This window comes from Halichoerus grypus, chromosome 15 (genome assembly GCF_964656455.1).
Source record: "Halichoerus grypus chromosome 15, mHalGry1.hap1.1, whole genome shotgun sequence".
Taxonomy (NCBI): Eukaryota; Metazoa; Chordata; class Mammalia; order Carnivora; family Phocidae; genus Halichoerus; species Halichoerus grypus.
Window position 1 is genome coordinate 57,842,354 of NC_135726.1, and position 18,094 is coordinate 57,860,447.

Here is an 18,094-nt window from a genome sequence, read left to right on the forward strand (position 1 = left end):
TGGATAATCTAGGATGGTCTCATCTCGGGATCCTTCATTTAATTTTATCTGCAAAGCAACTTTTTCCAAATTAGCTCACACTCACAGGTGCCGAGGGTTTGGACTTGGACGGATCTTTTAGGGGTTCACACTTCGACTGGCTAGAGACCCAGCCTTGGGATGAAGTTGACCCCAGTCGGATGGTCAGTCGGCAGGAGGAAGCTTGGCCGTATCACAGAACACGAAGCCCGCCTTACCTCTGGACTCCCACCACTGTGACGGCGCCCCTTCTTACTTATGCCTGCAGTGACTATCATCCCAGCTTACACCCCGCACGGTTCCCGGCACAGCAAACGCAGGCAGCCCACGGCATCCTGGCAGAATCCCCCAAGCGCAAAGAGCAGTCTGAAGGGTTTAACACCGCCTCGGGTTTCTTTTTGGGAAAAACAAAACAAAAACTCCTGAAGCATCACCCTTTTACATTTGGTTCTTCAGTCTGCTTATTACTTTGCCACAATGCTCTCTCTGGATTTCTGGGGGTTTGGGTGTGGTTTTTTTTTTTTTTTTTTAGGCCCGTTTTTAATCATCCTTCATCTCTCTGGGGACTCTCTTCAGGGTTGTAGCCACCTCAAAGCCTTCAGGAGAGTAAGGCAGGGGTTACGTGGTTTGTGAGTCAACATTTGTGGTCCTTGGGGTTTCTCAGTTCCAGAGAGGAAGCAGATGTTGGTTGTGAGGGTTTGTGGCTAGAATTAACCCCAAGCCACGTTGCACTTGTCTATGCAAGAGATCAGTCCCTGTGGGGACCGCCGCCCCAGTGGGCTGGGCTTCACATTCCTTCCATCCAGGCCCCTGTTTCCCCCATGAATGTGGGCTTCTGAATCAGACTGGATTCCAACTCTTCTTGCTCAGGCATGCCAGGGTTTGCTCAGTTTTTGTTTTTAAGTCAACACGCCCACAGTGGGGCTCAAACTCACAACCCCGAGATCAAGAGTCACGTGCTCTTCCAACTGAGCCAGCGGGGAGTAGGGGGAGGCCTCCCTGGGCCTTTTTTTTTTTTTTTTTTTTAGAGTGAGTAGTGGGGAGTTAGTGGTAACATCTGCTCATTTCATTTGACTTGCTTGCAAGCAACACCATTGATGAGGGTTCTGCTTAAAAGAAGCAGAAGGGAATTGATGGGAAGTGACCCAGGAAGCTCACAGCCCTGAGAAAAGCTAAGGAAGCAGGTTTTGAAGAGGACGGTGTAGTAGGCAGAACAGTGGCCGCCCCAAAGAGATCCACATCCTAAACCCCAGGACCCATTACTTTGCATGGCAAAGGGGGGTTAAGGTGGCAGATGGAATTCAGTTGCTCACCAGCCGATGTAAAGGACAGAGGTGACCCTGGATCACCTGGGGATCCTCCTTAAAAGGGGAGAGAGCCAGAAAGATGGCAGTGTGAGGACTTGGCCCACCACAGCTGGCCCTGCAGACAGAGGAAGGGCCAGGAGGTGAGGAATGTGGGGGCCCCTAGACGCTGGACAAGGCAGGAAGCAGATCCTCCCCTTGAGCCTCCGGAAGGAACACAGCTCTGGCTGACCCCTTGACGCTAGCCCCGAGACCCATTCTGGACATCTGACGTCCAGAACTCTAACAGAGTAAGTGTGTATCATTTAAGCCCCCCAGTTTGTGGTCATCTGTGAGAGCAGCCCTATGAAGCTCGTACAGACCGGAGCCAGGGTGCAGGGACCAGGAACCGACAGGAACACACGTTACTCGTCTTGGTGTCGGCCCCATCAAGATCCACATTCAAGGAGAGGGTCTGGCTGGTCTTGCTTGAATCACATTCGCGTGCCCGCTTGCCACATATGCAAAGACAAGGGACTCTGACTGAGAGACCCGCCAAAACTGCAGACAACAGGGGAGCAGGAAGTCCATACGGGAGCTCCGGGGCTGGTGAGCACGTGGAGGTGCAGAGAGTGCGGTGTCCAGGGGCAGCAAGGCTCTGGGCCCTTCGCCCCATACACCTTTGCCAGAGGGTGTCATTACTGATAGCACCGATGATGGGACAAAGAAGACATCTCCTGTCTCCTGACGTAAGGCACCGCGAAGAACACAGCATCACTCCTGTGGTATTCTTACCAAAAACACGTAGCCTGAATTTAACACCAGGAATTCACAGACAACCCAAACTGAAGCACTTTCGATAAAATACCTGGGCAGGACTCTTCAGAAGTGTCCAGCTCATGAAAGAGAAAGACCGTTTCAGCAGGTTAAGGAGACATGCCAACTAACGCAAAGTGTGGTTCTGGATTGGATCCTGGGTCACAAAAGAATTTTGTGGGGGGTTTTTTGCTATAAGGGACATTATCACTGATAAAATTCCAATGTCTATAGATTGATATCAGATATTAGCACCATCATTATTATTTTCTTGACTTTGATCATTGTTTTTTGCTTATGTTAGCAAATACCATCACCTCCAGGCGAATCCTGTACCTTTGTTTAGAGAACCAGGGGTTTCCCGGTTACCCTCAGACTACCGTACTACCAGAAGTATTTCTCAAACGTGGTTTTTCCGATTCCACGGTGAGAAATGCATACGCTATATAAGGATACGTGCACGCGTGTGATCTACGTACGTGTGTGTGGTGTGTGTATCCCTGTGGTGAACGGGCTCCCGGAATACCCCACCCCCGTGATTCCCACCTCCTGGCGTTCACACCTTCTCTGGCTGTCCAGCTCTTGGCCTCTCCTCAGGGTGGCTCACGCCAGGCAGTGCGAGGACCAGCAAGCACGAGCTAGCAGTACAGATGCCCGTCAGTAACCGAACCCCAGAACTGGACGTTCCGGCGGCTTTGCTCTGTTCTTTGCACTAGAAGTGAGTAGCTAGGGCCAGCCCACAGCTGGAGGGTAAGGAGGTTGTGGACAGGGGGCGGTGGGGATCGTTGGGGTCCATGCTGGAAGGTGCCTACCCGAGTCCGTTCATCCCAGACATATCCTTCGGCTGCTGTGGTCTGATGTGGTAACAGAAAGAAAACTCACCGTATTTATAAAACTTTGAGCCGTCTTTAATCCCACCTTCCTCAGCACTGTCGGCATTTGGGGCAGGGCCACTGGCTGATGTTCTGGGTAGTGGAGGACGTGGAGCAGCATCTCTGGCCTCCACAAGCATCTCAAATGTTACATGTTTTTTATGTTAAAATATTTGTATCTTGATTACTGAGCTTTTTGGTGCGCCCCCCCCCCATTCTGTGCGGGAGCTGAGTGCCAGCCCCGATTCTGTCACCGAAGCTGCGCAGCTGGTGGGTTTCTCACTCCTTGCTGTCCCGAGCAGGACTGGCATTACAAGGCCTGTCCTCAGGGGTGACCCGGCGGCTCGCCCAGGGTATGGCACGTGCAAGTGAACACTCAGCAGCAAGGCGAGAACTCCGCAATCACCACACCGCCCTGCGAGGTAGTCAAGTTATTCTGCACATTCACAGTGGGAGAAACCGAGGCTCCGAAAGGCAACTGAGGGCGTGCACGGTCCCACGGGGAACCATGAACTTGACGTGTCTGGCCGACAACTTTCCCAACGGCCATACAGTTCTGCACAGGTTCTCCTGACGGCCACGCCAGAGGGAGCGGACTCCTCCCTCAGCAGTTCCCAGTTACACGCTCAAGGCAGGTGTCTAACGGCCCCGCGCACCTGCGGGCTGCGGGGCGCACTGCACCAGCTGCGCCAGGTGCGCATCTGCAGTCCCATCCACTGTGCCTGAGAAAAGGGCCGCTAGTGACCCCTACAGGGTGGTGTGGGCATGGCAGCCAGCGTTCCTTGGGCAGTACTGCCACCTCGAGAGTGGTGCCGGCATGACAGCAGTGGTCTTGAGCTCACGCAGCCAACACTGCCACCTAAAGCGTGACGTGGGCATGGCAGTCAGCATTCTTTAGTCAATACTGCCACCTAGAGGAGGCTGAGGGCATGACAGCAGTGGTCTTGAGGCTCACACAGCCAACACTGCCACCTAGAGGGTGACATGGGCATGGCAGCCAGCATTCCTTAGCCAACACTGCCACCTAGAGGGGGTGAAGGCATGACAGCAGTGGTCTTGAAGCTCACACAGCCAACACTGCCACCTAGAGGGTGACGTGGGCATAGCAGTCAGCATTCCTTGGCCAATACTGCCACCTAGAGGGTGCTGCGGACAGAGCAGCCAGCCTTGGTTGGTCTTCCCGCTCCATCCTGGTACTCAGCCTCCCACGTGGTTTTCAAAGGCTCCCAGAGGTTATTTGGGGAGGGGCTGCCCCCTCACAGAGGAACCACCGGACATCTCCAAGCCCACCAGGCGGGCACTTTCAGCCCAAAGTCTCTGGGCTACCTCCTCATCCTCAGCTTCAGGGGCTGGAGGCTTCTCTTTGAGTCCATCAAAATACTTTCCAGAAACACCTTCCAATTCCTCTGCCACAGCCAGGTACGTGCTAGGCTGGGCTGCCAGCTGGGGGCTCTTGACCAGCAGCCAGAAGATGGGCCCTGCAATCAGCCCACAGAGCATTCAGTCAGCACACATTCAGGGAGGAGGACACGAAAAGCCCTATTCCACCCCCAGGGTTGCCCAGGGCCCAGAGGCCAGATGTGGGACTGCAGTCCCACACAGCCCACCTCCAGGCCTGTGCCTCCAAGGTACCCTCCACCAGGAGCTCCCTTCCCAGGCATTGCCCAGCCAAATCCGTCCAGGTGCAGAGACCAGCCCAAAAGCTGCCTCCCCCAGCAAGCCTCCCTGGCTTTTCCCCAGGCAAATGGAAGCTCTCCCTCCTCAGTCAGCTCTGAGTCTTTACCCTACCTCATCTTGCTTTAAAATAACTTTTACTTATTAAATGTCTCTGGGGCCAGCCTCAGCTTAAGATCCATGGTATCTGGCACCCACCCTGTAAATGATTTTCAGGATTACAAATACTAGTTCTAAAGTTCTAATTATTTATTCAGCTTAAAGCTGGCCAGGCCCTGTGCTGGCCCTTTTAAGGCCTATCTCATCCTCCCAACAACTGTGAGGAGGACACTATTATGGCCCTCATTTTGTAGTTGGGAAACTGAGGCCCCAACAGGTGAAGTTGCTTCCCTGGCTGGCACAGCTAGTTTGGGGTGAAGCTGGAGTCACCCCGAGCACAACCAGGAGTCAGCTCCATGGTCTCCTTCTCTGACTCAGTTTTCTCATCAAAGAGGATCTAGCCTGTTTCCTGGGGCTATTCTGAGGCCAGCAGGCTGGATACACATGTAGAAGTGACTCATTCTCAGTACCCTAGAAGACACGGGGAGGGGGCAGAGCCACGCCACTGACACAGTCTCTTGAGTGTGCGGTTAATTTTGTGTCAAGTTGACTGAGCTAAGGGATGCCCAGAAAACTGGTAAAGCATTACTTCTGGGCGTGTCCATGAGGATGTGACCAGAAGAGATTAGCATTGGAATCAGTAGAGTGAGTAAAGAGATCCGCCCTGGCCAATGTGGGCAGCCAAGCTATTAGTTGAGGGTGAGAACAGAACAAAAAGGTGGAGGAAGGGTGAATTCCCCCTCTCTCTGCTTGAGCTGGAACATCCATCTCCTGCCCTCAGATAGTGCTCCTGGCCTTCAGGCTGGGACTTACATCATCGCTCCCCTGGTTTACAGGCTTTTGGGTTTGGACTGGGACTACACCACCAGCCTTCCCGGGCCTCCAGCATGCAGATGGCAGATCACAGGACTTCTCAGCCTCCATAAACACATGAGCCAATCCCGCATGACAAATCTCCCAAGCATCTATATATATATCCTATTGGTTCTGTTTCTCTGCAGAACCCTGACTAATACCCTGAAGAAAGTCCCAGCCCCCAAGCTGTGCGGGCAGGGGTTCAGCTCAGGGACCCCAGGCCAGGAGGTGGCTTACCGAGTGTGAAGCTGGAGAAGGCAGAGCTGTGCATGCCTGTGTGCCTGCCCAGCTCTGTCCTGGCCACACCAGGGTGCAAAGCATTGACAGTCACACCCGTGCCTGGGGAGAGAAGGGGGGAGGAGGGAAGAGCAGGGATGAGGGGGTGGGCAGACGCCAGGTTCACTTCCCACCTGGAAGGCTGACACAGCCCACCCTCAGCTCCAGGGCTACCCTGTACTGTGCTGGGTCCGACCCTTGAATCCACATCACCTCTGTTGCTCTGAAACTTCCACGTCAAAGTGGTTTCATCTTGCAAAGCCACTCTGTTGCATGACTGCCCAGAGCAGAGCCTCCCAAACCTGAGCGTATGTAAAAAATCACCCGGAGGGCTTGAGATACCCAAACTGCTGGGCTCTACCCACCCCCAGGGAATCTGAAGCAGTGGGTCAGGGATGGGGTCTGCAATGCTGTAATTATGACAAGCTCCCAGCTGATGATGCTGGTCCACGGATGCTCTCTGAGGAGCAGGGCAGAGGGCAGACTTTTCCGTTTCAGCTCTGTGGACCCTGAGGTCAGATCGTTCTTCATCCTGTGCGCTGCAGGATGCTGAGCAGCTAGATGCCAGTAACAACACCCACCCCACCTCCACTCCCTGAAGCGATGGCCACAACCGTCTTCAGATATTGCCGTGGTTGAGAACCACTAGCCCAGGGCACCAGCGGCTTAGATGCCCATGCAGGATGAGCACGGAAGAATGCCACGACTGATCAGTGATGTGTGCGCCAGGCCCCAGGGAACATGGTGGTATGTGTGTCACATGTCTGCCTCTTCTGGGACCGATGCTCGACCTCCCCTGGGCCCAGGGTCGGAGCAGGGCTGTTCCAGGCTCAGAGCTAGAGGAAGAAGGCCAGCGAGGCTCGCCACACACGTACCCTGCAGCTGCCGGCTCAGCTCCCTGGTGAAGAGGATGACGGCCAGCTTACTCTGGCAGTAAGCTGCTTTGGTGTCATACTTCCTTTTCTCCCAGTTCAAGTCATCAAAGTCTATGTGTCCTGCAACGTGGGCCAAGGACGAGAGGTTGATGATCCGTGAAGGGGCCGAGGCTTTCAGCTTGTCCAGCAGCAAGTTTGTCAAAAGAAAGTGACCTGGACGAAGGACAACAAAAAGACAATTTTCACTGAATTCTTACCTGGTACCTAGGATCGTACTGAGAACATTACCTTCTTTGACCCTCCCAATAATCCATGGCTCTCGACAGGGGCCAGTTCTCTCCCCCAGGGCACATCTGGCAATGTCTAGAGGTTTTGGCCATCATAACTCTAGAGAGAAAAGGGGGTGCTCCTGGCATCTAGTGGGAGGAGGCCAGGGATGCTGCTGGACATCCTATACTGCACAGGATGGGCCCACAGCAAAGAGTGACCCAGCCCCAGACGTCAGGCCCTGCAAGAACCCCATGAGGTCAGCTGGGGAGACCGACTGCCTCCCATGTCTCCTTCTGCAATAGAATTGTTGGCTGTGCACAGGACTGCCCAGTGAAAGACTATATTTCCCAGACTCCCTTGCAGTGACATCAGGTCATGTGACTGCATCCCAGCCAATAGGCCACAAATGATAGTGATGTGCGTTATGACCCTCCAGGACCTCAACATGTGGCCTTATTCGGAGAGAGGGTCTTTACAGTGAAAATGAGGCCATTAGGGTGGACCCTAATCCAGTGATTGGCGCCCACCCAATATGTGTTTCCCCCCCTTGCCCTTACTAACAGAACTCCAGTTATATCCAGGGTGACAACAGGTAGACAGACAGAGTAACTGACTGATGGACAGACAGACTGGAGGACAGACAAAGGGCCAAAAGGCCAAGAGATGGATGGAGGATCTGAAGAACTGACGGAGCATCCAGCAATGAACAGGCAACTCCCTGAGCCGCCAGGTGGCCCCACAGGTAGCCGCCCAGCTGCCCTGGAGAGCAGAGGAGGACTCTGGCCCTCCCCAGAGCCCGTGCCTGGCCCACCGGGAACCCCACTGACATCCCAGGCCCACGATACACCACGCAGCCCTCAGCCCGTGACCTCACCCAAGTGGTTAACGCCAAACTGCATCTCAAAGCCATCGTCGGTGGTCCAGTGGGGGCACCGCATCACAGCTGCATTGTTGACCAGAATGTGCACTTGTTCCTCCTCTGGAAGACAGGGACGAGGGCAAACACGTCAGTCCCGTACGGGCCTGCGTGGGGCGCCAGTGCGATCGGCGGGAAGCACCCCAGCACCGGGCTGGCCGAACAGTGTCCCTGAAACACTCATGTCCACCCAGAGCCTGGGAATGCAATCTATTTTTGGAAAGAGTCTTTGCAAAAAGTGATCAGTTTAAGAGAAGGTCACAGTGTGGGCCCTAATCCAGTAGGACACAGGCTGAGACCACAGCGAGACAGAGGCAGAGACTGCAGACCACGGAGGACTGACAGCCACTGCCAGAAGCTGAAAGAGGCAGGAAGGATTCTCCCAGTCTCAGGCAGGGTGCCGCCCTGCTGACACCTTGATCTTGGACTTCTGGCCTCCACAACTGTGAAGAGAACGGACTCTCATCTCAACCTACTCAGTTTGCTGTACTTGGCGACGGCAGCCCCAGAAAACACAACACACTCCCACCTAAGGCTTGAAGACCTTTCCTGGAAAGGGAAAGAAGCCACATCTGCAGGGGCCTCAGGGCCTCAAGACTGGGGGGTTACTCATGGGAACACCAGCTCGGCGGGCGGCCCGTGCCACACCTCATTCCAGACCTGCCACGTCACAGGCACAAACGACTGTCCCTCTCCGAGCCTCTATTTCCTCATCTGTAAAATGGGATGAGTAATAGCACCTTCCTCCCTGTATCATTAGCAAGCGCTGCTGTAACAAAGCATCACACAACGGGCTGCTTGAACGTACTGTGGCCCGGTTCTGGAGGCGGGAAGCCTGGGGTCAGTGTGTCTCAGGGCTGTATCCTTCCAAGGACCAAGGACCGCGAGGGAGAATCTGCGCTGGATTCTCTCTCCTGGGCTCAGAGGTGACTGGCCGCCTTCTCCCTGTCTCTTCCCTCGGGCCTGTCTGCATCCTAATCTCCCCTCCGTATGAGGACATCAGTCACTGGAATAGGGCTTAATCACGTCTGCACAGACCTCTCTGCAGATCAGGCCTCGTGCTGAGGTCCTGGGGATTAGGACCCCAACACATCTTTTGAGCGGACACAGCAGAACCCATAACACTCTGAAAGTGGTCTGCAGGATCCGTGGGGATAACGGGTTAGTCATCTAGGGAACAGCCTCTGCTTGGCTTTGAGGGTGGAGGGGGTTAGCAGAGCCGTCAGGAACACACGCTCTGGAGCCATCAGATGACAGTTCAAATCCCCTGGCTCTACCCTGAGCAGCAGTATGACCCTGGCCAAGTCACACAGCTTCTCTGTGACTCGGTTTCCCCCTCTGTAAAAACAGATAATACTAGAACTTGCTGGGTAGAACTGGGGGGAGAGAGCACCACAGCATCACATGCGTGACAGGCCCTAGTCGTATAAAAAAGCCAAGGGGGGCCGTGCTGGTGGCTCAGTCGGTTAAGCGTCCGACTCTTGGTTTCAGCTCAGGTCATGATCTCAGGGTCGTGAGATCAAGCCCCGGAGTTGGGCCGCGCTGGGCGTGGAGTCTGCTTAGGGTTCTCTCTCTCCCTCTGTTCCTTTCCCCTCCGCTCATGCTCGCTCTCTCTAAAAAAAAAAAAGCCAAGAAGAGGTATATACACCTGCTTGCTTTATAAATGCACAAACTGTCTCCAAAAGGACACACGAGGACACTGAACACATCGGAGGAAGGCAGCTGGTGGCTAGTGGCAGGGAGGTGTTTGGCTGTAGCCGCGTTTGTACTCTCCGAATGTTTAATCCTGTAAAATGGTACCCCTGTTTGAAAACATAAAGACGTGAGCCAGTTCTGAGAACATCTGGTGGGACGCGGAAATGAGTGAGTCACCCGTGTGACCAAGTGCAGAAAAATGCCCACCGAATCCCTGCATCTGCGAAAAGAAACACCCAGCAGAGAAAGTGGGGGCTCCGGGTACTCTGTGCTGTGCGGCGGCGTCCCGGCGGCGTCCCCCGCTGGACCGGGCACAGAGGCTGCATCTGACTCCTCTCTGCGTCCCGGGCATCACCCATCAGCCACGGGGGCCGGGGAGCCTCAGCAACTGCTGGATGAGTCAGCATTTCCGCCCGCCTTCACTGGGCTAACTCATCCGCCGGCTCCCTGCACACCGAACCTCACCTGGGCCTCTGCGTCTTGTCGGCTCTCGGGCCGGAGGAGTTCGTCTTCCTACAGAGCAGGAGTCCCACAGAGCAAACTTTCCCTGTAAAGGACCAGACTAGGTATTTCTGGCTTTGCACGCCATACGGCCTCTGCTGTCTCAGGACTAAAGCGGCCACAGAGAATACATAAGCTAACAGGCAGGACCGTGTGCCAATAAAACTTTATTTGTGAACACTGATATTTGAATTCCATACAGTGTTCACATACCCAGAAATATTACTCTTTTGATTTATGTAAACGGTTGAAATGAAAAATATTTTCACGTGACAATGTCAGGAGATATAAAAATGTACGATCTTCACCCGTAGAAATCTGCACCTGTCCGAAAACACCAGCACCACACTCTAGGACTTGTGGCCACCCAGGACCTCGCCCCCCAAGGCCGGCGGCGTCCTCCCTCCTACCTTCGATGATCTTCGCGGCAAACTCTCGGATGGACTTGAGGGAGGCCAGGTCCAGGTGCCGGGCGCTGACGCGGTGATTAAGGGTCTCCCCGCGAATGTCCTTGGCCGCCGCCTCACACTTCTCCATATCTCGACAGGCCAGAATGATGTTGCCGCCTGTGAGCCCAGGACAGGAAAAAAATATTTTTTAAATCCTCTCCCAGGTACAGAGAGAAAACACACATGAAAACACAGGTCTGCACGAGAGCGTGTACACGCGAGCACGCAGCAGCACCATTCACAGCAGCCGAAAGATGGAAACCACCCAAATGTCCATCAGCGGCTGAGCGGAGAAGCACAAGGTGGTCCATCCAGACCCTGGAATCTACTCGGCCACGGAAAGGAACATGACACATACTACAACGTGCATGGACCTCACGAATGTGCTTGCTGGAAGCAGCCAGTCACAAAAATATACGTGGCCTATGATTCCATTGACGTGAAATATCCATAACAGGCCGATCCACAGGAGGTAGACGGATGGTTCCCTGGCGGGGTGGGGGGGGGGGACTGGGGTGACCATTAAGAGGACCGAGCTGTCATTTTGATGAAAATGTTCCGAAATTGATTGGCAATGTTAGTACAAATCTGGGAATATACTAAACACCACCAGAGTGTACGCTTGACGGGTGAATTGTGTGATGTGTGGATTGAATTTCAACACAGCCATAAAAAAAAAAAACTTTAAAAAATTAGAGAAGTGAGAAGAAGCAGGGATTGGAGGAGGACGGGTGTGGATCCGCATGGCTCGTCTGCCCACCATGGGCCCAGCTGCCTCCAACACACCCCGCCTCCCCTCCCTCGGTCCACAAGGGAACTCAGCCAACCCGGGATCTGTTCATCCTCTGTTGCCGCCGGGCCCTCCAGACAGCAGTGGGTGGGGGTGTCCACCCGATTTCACTTCTCACCTTCTCCTGGAAGAGCAGGTGCCCCCCTCCTTGGGGAAACCCCATGTGGTGGGGGGGGTGCTGCCCATCATGGCCCCCACCACTCTGACCTCGGAGGTAGACACGCAGCTCCAGCCTAGCCCATCAGGACCCACTCCCCCGGCCACCCCAACCCGTCAAGCCCAAAGAAAGTTTCCCATCTGCCCCAGCCCTCACACCTGCCCTGCCACAGCCTTCCCACCCCAGCCAAAGGCAAGTCTGGTCTCCCAGTTGCTCAAACCTAAATCCTTGACTTCTTTTCTGGTGTCTCACTCAACAGGAAATCCACTAATTCTAACTTCAAAAGCGACCAATCCTCCTCCGTGGACTTCCTCCATAACCCCAGTCCGAGTGTCCACAGCCTCCCCTAAGACCCAAAGTCTCCCCTACCTCTCTCAGGGACACCAGCCTTTCTGGCTTAAGCCGGCGTGACTTTGGTTTCTGCCACTTGCAACCAAAACAATCCCCCAGGAAAGCAAACGCTCCATCCCAGACCTCACACCCCAAGCCAGGCGCCCCCTGGGACTTCACCTCTTCTGGCCAGCTCCAAGGCCGTCTGCTTCCCGATGCCCGTGTTGGCGCCGGTCACAATGACGGTCTTCCCAGGAATGGTGGCCTTGCTGGGACAGACCCCGCCCGCAACGTAGTCTCTGCAGGTAAGAAGCGAGGTGGTCACTTCCGTCCATGTGTGCACCCTCACCGCACGTGCCCCTGACTGTTAGGATCCTGGGTGAATGACCCCACTGCGCTTGTGTTCCCCCAACGGAAAGACGGGAAGGACATCTAACTCCGTGGGGTCCAGTGTGGTGTTGCAGGCAAAGGCTCAGTCTTTGTAAAGACCCACTGGGTTGGTTTCTGTGGCTGCCACACCAAGTTACCACAAGCTGGGCCGGTTAAAACCATGCACAGGTAATCTACGGGTCTGCAGGCAGGGGTCCAAGATGGGTCTCACCAAGATAAGGGCTGGGTGTTGGCAGGACTGTGCTCCTTCTGCAGGCTCTAGGGGAGAGGCGGGTCCCGTGCCTTTTCCAGCTCCTAGCAGCGCCCACACTCCCTGGCTCGCGGCCCCTCCTCCTCTGTCTCCAAAGTCAGCAGAGCGGTGTCTTCAGGTCACTGACTCTGAAGGACCACTGTGATTGCACTGGGCGCCCCCCACCCCCGGACAACCCAGGACCACCTCCCCATCTCAGGGTTCTTAACTCAATGTCACCTGCAAGGTCCCCTGTGACAGCTAAGGTAAGACCTTCACAGTTCTGAGCCCTACAACGTGCACATCTTTGGGGGGCTCTTACCCTTTACCCACATTCCCCAGAGGCCAAATACTGGAAACAAGCGAATGTCACTGATAGGGGACCGGCCACGTAAAAATGCCACCACGTGACAGAAAGGCCCTGTAGAGCACGGAAACCACCAGCCTCCTGGGGCTAATTTTTTATTTAAGTTAATTAAAAATAAATAGCCATACTTTTTCCCCAGGGCATTCAGCTAACCTTTCATTCTGCCCATCCCATGCCCTCCCTTTATTATTGTTACTATTTTTAGCTCTTCAGAAGTGAAAGACAACAGTATGAATAAAAACAAACAGCAGCTGATGAATTTTATCACAAGGGGAAATTATTTCCATTTAAAAAAGAATTATCTCTATTTTCTAGACCTTTCAAAAACACCCAGTAAATATCACAGAGCCGCAGTGTAATGAATTATAAATCAAAACTCCCTGAAAATGACTTTATCGGATCAGGAGCAACAAGTTCACCATGAAGCCTCATCACAGCGCAGGCAAATAAACCCAAAGGTAATTATTCAGAGATTTACAGTCTATGGTTTATGCCCTTAAAATATATATATGTGTGTATATTTCCATATTCCAATCACTTCCAGGCCTCCCAGCCAATCTCTTGTATTGTGTAAGTGTAATGAAATTATACATTGCCAATTCTTTTTTTTAATTGTAAGAACACATGAGCTGCACCCTCTTAACCGGTGTTGAAGTACGGTCTCGTTAACTACAGGCCATACTCTGAGCGCTCGGCAGCCGTGTGTGATGGCCATCATAATGGACGGCCGAACGTGAAGCACTTCCACCAGCGCAGAAAGTCCCACCCGCCAGTGCTGCTCTAGAATACCGGGCAGCTGGGCTTCTGCGGGGGGCTGGGGGTGTTAGTGCGTTAGCCTAGAAAAGACAAGGACCATGTATAAGCCGAGCAGTACAATCACTGGGCAATCCGGTTTGCGTCTCGGATTCCGGGTAACGAGAGCTTAGGGGGCACGCATTTCCTTGCACCCGGGTCACGGGTGACCTATGGGGACTGCCCAATACACGTCTGCAGGATGGACCCGATAATCAATGACCAGAAGGTTTACGAGGACTCGGGGTGACCTTGGGCCGTGACCTGCCCTCGAGGCCCTCCCCAGGTTTGCCCCCCCGCCGCACTGTCTGGACCGGTCCGAGGCCCGCGACCACCAAGCGACCTCTCCCCGGCCTGCCGCCCCCTACCTGGAGGCTGCCGACCCGCCCAGCGGCGGCGCGCACTCACCGGAGCAACACCGCGCCACCCACCGCCGTGCCCAGCACGGACAGCGGCAGGAGGTAGCGGTTCATGGCGGGAAGGAGCGGGGATCCGACGCGGAGCCCGCCGCAGACGGGGCACACGCTCGCCGCACACTCGCCGCGGGGTCGCTCGGAGCACAGGAGCGCGCAGCCGGCGACCCACGTGGGGAGGGGCGAGCTCGGCTCGGGCCGAGGCTTCCGGAAGGGGGCGGGGCTTAACGGGGCGGGGGGCCTGTGAGGACCGGCCCCCGCGCGGCTGCCCTGGGAATGGGAGTTTCCGGGGTCGGGGGCGTGGCCGCGGCCTGGGGGCGGGGCAGGAGGGGCGAGCCTGCGCACTGTTCCATGACGTCACGTTCGCGGCGCGCTCCCTGAGCTGCGGGGCCGCTAGTACAAGGGAGTTCGGCTGCTTCCGCCGCCCACCGCGCTGCGCTCGCAGGTTGCGCCCGGCTGTGTGCCTTTCCTTTTTAATTATTTTATTTTATTTTATCTGTGCCTTTCCAGTAAGCAACCTGTTCCCACCTAAAGTGCGTGTTCACCAACAGTACCTTTCTCATAGACTATGAGAGAATTTGAGAATTTTGAGACTCCGAAGCCAGGACCTACTAGCCTGGGGGTTCCCAAATCCCTGGGGTCCCGAGAGAGATCAGGGCGTAGAGTCCTCGGTGTGACGGAGGAGGGGCTGGGGGCCTGGACTCCCGGGTCTGAGGGAGGAGGGGGCTGGGGGGGGTCTGGACTCCCGGGTCTGAGGGAGGAGGGGGCTGGGGGGGGTCTGGACTCCTGGGTCTGAGGGAGGAGGGAACTAGAGGGTCTGGACTCCTGGGTCTGAGGGAGGAGGAGGGGGCTGGACTCTTGGGTCTGAGGGAGGAGGGGGCTGGGGGCCTGGATTCCTGGGTCTGAGGGAGGAGGGGGCTGGGGGGGGTCTGGACTCCCGGGTCTGAGGGAGGAGGGGGCTGGGGGGGGTCTGGACTCCTGGGTCTGAGGGAGGAGGGAACTAGAGGGTCTGGACTCCTGGGTCTGAGGGAGGAGGGGGCTGGACTCTTGGGTCTGAGGGAGGAGGGGGCTGGGGGCCTGGATTCCTGGGTCTGAGGGAGGAGGGGCTGGGCGTCTGGGCTCCTGGGTCTGAGGGAGGAGGGGTTGGGGGCCTGGACTCCTGGGTCTGAGGGAGGAGGGGTTGGGGGGCACAACTGCAAGGTCTGAGAGAGGAGGACATGGGGGTTGGACTCCTGGATAAAGTATTGTAAATTCATACAATGGGTCATTATTTGATAAAAAAAAAAAAAAAAAAAAAAAAGAATGAAATGCTGGCAATTGTGACAACCTAGGTGAGCGACAAAAGTGTCATTCTGAGTGAAAGAAGCCAGACGCAGAAGACTGCCTGACGTAAGATTCCTGTTATATGACGTGGTTCTAGGACAGGCAAGCCTGTCGTGAAAGAAGGAGATCCATGGGTGCGGGGGGCGGAAGGGAAGGAGCAAGTGATTTCCAGAAAGGGAACTTCTTTGGGTTTTGGAAATCGTCTCTCTTGTAATCTTACTGACAGTTACATGCATGGCTACGTATGTTTGTAAGATGTTATCAGCTTGTTCACTTAAAAATAGTGAACTTTACTCCATGTAATTATCCTGCAATAAAGCTGACTCAAATTTTCTACAAACTGAAAATTTTCTACAGTTTTGTTTTGGAAATCATTTGGCCACAACTAACTCTTGGTTTATGATGCAGTCAGGTTTGTCTACAATCAACAGACATGTTTGAGAATTCTTATGAGATGAGAAATATCTGCCTGATAAATTATTTCCAGGTGCCCCAAGAGGTTTTTGAATATTGGATTGAATAACAAATTAAATGTGATGTTTTATAGACATAGAATGAAATGTATTCACTTTGGGTCTGCAGCTTTTGCAGTTTGGAGCTAATTTTTTTTTCTCTTGGAGAGATGTTGCTTGTTTCCATACTGCTGTGAAAACTGTGAGTTCTGTGTGCCCTCCCAGACACAGGGTACCCAAAGGGAACACAACAGCACTGGGTCCAGGATCTGTGATTGGAGTCTCAGCCGAGGAGTAAGGAAAAAGTTCCCAGAGGAAGGGAAACATAAATAGGGTTTTGAAGGATGAGTAGGAGTTCTTCAAGTGGGACAAGTGGAGAGAGACAACTAGACAGGTGTAACAGCATATTCAAAGGCTAGGAGTCATGAGGCAAGTTGCTTGGGGAGTGACACATATTTGGGATGGTAGGAGGTTGGCTTGATTTGGGAGGCGGCTGGCAAGAGATGTGGCTAAAGGGAAATTTTTTTTTTAAGATTTCATTTATTTATTTGACAGAGAGAGACATAGCAAGAGAGGGAACACAAGCAGGGGAGTGGGAGAGGGAGAAGCAGGCTTCCCGCTGAGCAGGGAGCCCAATGCAGGGCTCGATCCCAGGACCCTGAGATCATGACCTGAGCCAAAGGCAGACGCTTAACGACTGAGCCACCCAGGCGCCCATAAAGGGAAATTTTAAAAGAAAAAATAAGCAATAATACCAGCTGCTATTTATTGAGTACCTAGCATGTGCCAAGTATTTAATCTACACAACAAACTGAAGAATAGGTTTGCTGTGCAGGGTGTAGCAAAGGTGGTTGGGTTTGGCAAGAGGCCTCTCCTCTTTCTGAGATTGTAGGAATTCAGGGCTTCTGGGCTATGGAGGGAGTAAGGCCTGGGAAAGGGGAAGGTGCCATGGAGCCTGTGGTAAAGAACCCCAGATAGACCTACACACATCTTGTTTCCAATTCCTGTTCCACCTCTTAGATGGTGCCTTGAGCAATGACTAACCTTCTCTCAATTTCTGGTTCCTCTTACCCACCGAATGGCAAAGAGGTAGTATCCTTAATATGTAAAGAGTTCTTACAAATCTCTAACAAGGAGAGGGGAGAATAGGCAAATGGTATGATGTGCAATTTACAAAGAAGTAAAGTCAACACACACATGAAACTACTCAGCCTTACTAGGAATCAAAGAAATGCTCATTAGGGTAATTATGAGATGATATTTTTTGCCTATCAGATTGGCAAGGTCGAAACAATGCTAACATCCAGTGTTGGCAAGGATGTGGTAACATGGGTACTCGTACCTGCTGGTGGAAGTATCAGTTAGTACAGCCTCCTAAAAGGCCGTTCAGCAATTCATGGCAAAACCATTTGTGCATATCTCCGACCAGCCAGCCATTCCCCTTGTAAGAATTTAGGCGAAGAGAGTAGTCATTCATAAAGAAAGATACTTAGGAAAATGTTCCTCAAAATGCCAGAAGCAAATAAAATCAAGATCAATGCCTATCAGTAGAAGAGTAGTCTACTTTCTACAATTCCTACTTCTATACTCCTTTCAACAACTACGTAATGAGCACCTACTGTGTCCCAGACATTGAACTACACGCTGGGAATTTGGCAACAAAACCGAAAAGCTCCCTGCCCTCATGGACCCCCTGATACTGACAACAAAATTAATTTGTCTGTATGTGGTTCCAGACAGACTGTCTACAGCTTTATCAGGCTCAAATGTTTAAGAACATCCATGACTTCCTTCCTTAACTGCCAATACAGGGCAGGGGGAGGGGGGAAGATAGGCTGATTCTCTTGCTCTCTTTTTTTTAAGTTTATATACTAAAGTGCATACTTTAAGAGTTAGAAAAAACCGATCATATTCTGCATAGGGTCTCTGCCAGGCAAAATAATGGGTGATTTCACTGTTTTTCACTTCTTGTTCATCTGCCTTTTCTCATTGCGTGAAGATGTTATGCCACGTGAAATAAGCCAGAAACAAAAATACAAAGGCCATATGATTCCGCTTGTATGAGGTCCCTTGAGGAGACAAAATCCTAGAGACAGAAAGCAGAATGATGGGTTCCAGAGGCTGGCAGGTGGAGAGAAGTGGGGAGTTAGGGTTTAGTGGGTACAGAATTTCAGTTTTGTAGGATGAAAAGAGTTCTGGACATGGACGGTGGTGATGGTTGCACAACAGTGTGAATGTGCTTAATGCCACTG

At 53.3% G+C, this 18,094-nt stretch overlaps 1 protein-coding gene across 3 annotated transcripts; it reads right to left on the bottom strand.

Annotated features, from left to right (window-relative positions):
* Positions 1–2,087: 2,087 nt before the first annotated feature.
* Positions 2,088–14,283, bottom strand: RDH13 (retinol dehydrogenase 13). Of its 3 annotated transcripts, none has more exons than XR_013444435.1 (8): positions 14,063–14,283; positions 12,057–12,175; positions 10,561–10,716; positions 7,913–8,017; positions 6,769–6,981; positions 5,855–5,956; positions 4,074–4,467; positions 2,088–3,961 (listed from the first exon to the last, which is right to left on the bottom strand). XR_013444435.1 is itself a non-coding variant. In XM_078063768.1 (7 exons), exons 1-7 carry the CDS (start codon positions 14,125–14,127, stop codon positions 4,223–4,225), a joined length of 1,005 nt encoding a protein of 334 aa, XP_077919894.1. In that variant the 5' UTR covers positions 14,128–14,283; the 3' UTR covers positions 2,088–4,222. The 3 variants fall into 3 exon arrangements, 1 of the variants encoding a protein (XP_077919894.1); XR_013444434.1 differs by having other exon boundaries at positions 4,014–4,467; XM_078063768.1 differs by having other exon boundaries at positions 2,088–4,467.
* Between the last annotated feature and the right edge of the window lie 3,811 nt (positions 14,284–18,094).

Excerpts from the sequence above, each read along its gene's own strand:
- RDH13 (XM_078063768.1), bottom strand. The coding sequence starts at position 14,127 with ATGAACCGCTACCTCCTGCCGCTGTCCGTGCTGGGCACGGCGGTGGGT. Across the intron at positions 6,982-7,912 it reads GTTTGGCGTTAACCACTTGG|GTCACTTTCTTTTGACAAAC; the intron begins GTGAGGTCACGG and ends TCCTTCGTCCAG. Across the intron at positions 5,957-6,768 it reads GCTGAGCCGGCAGCTGCAGG|GCACGGGTGTGACTGTCAAT; the intron begins GTACGTGTGTGG and ends TTCTCTCCCCAG.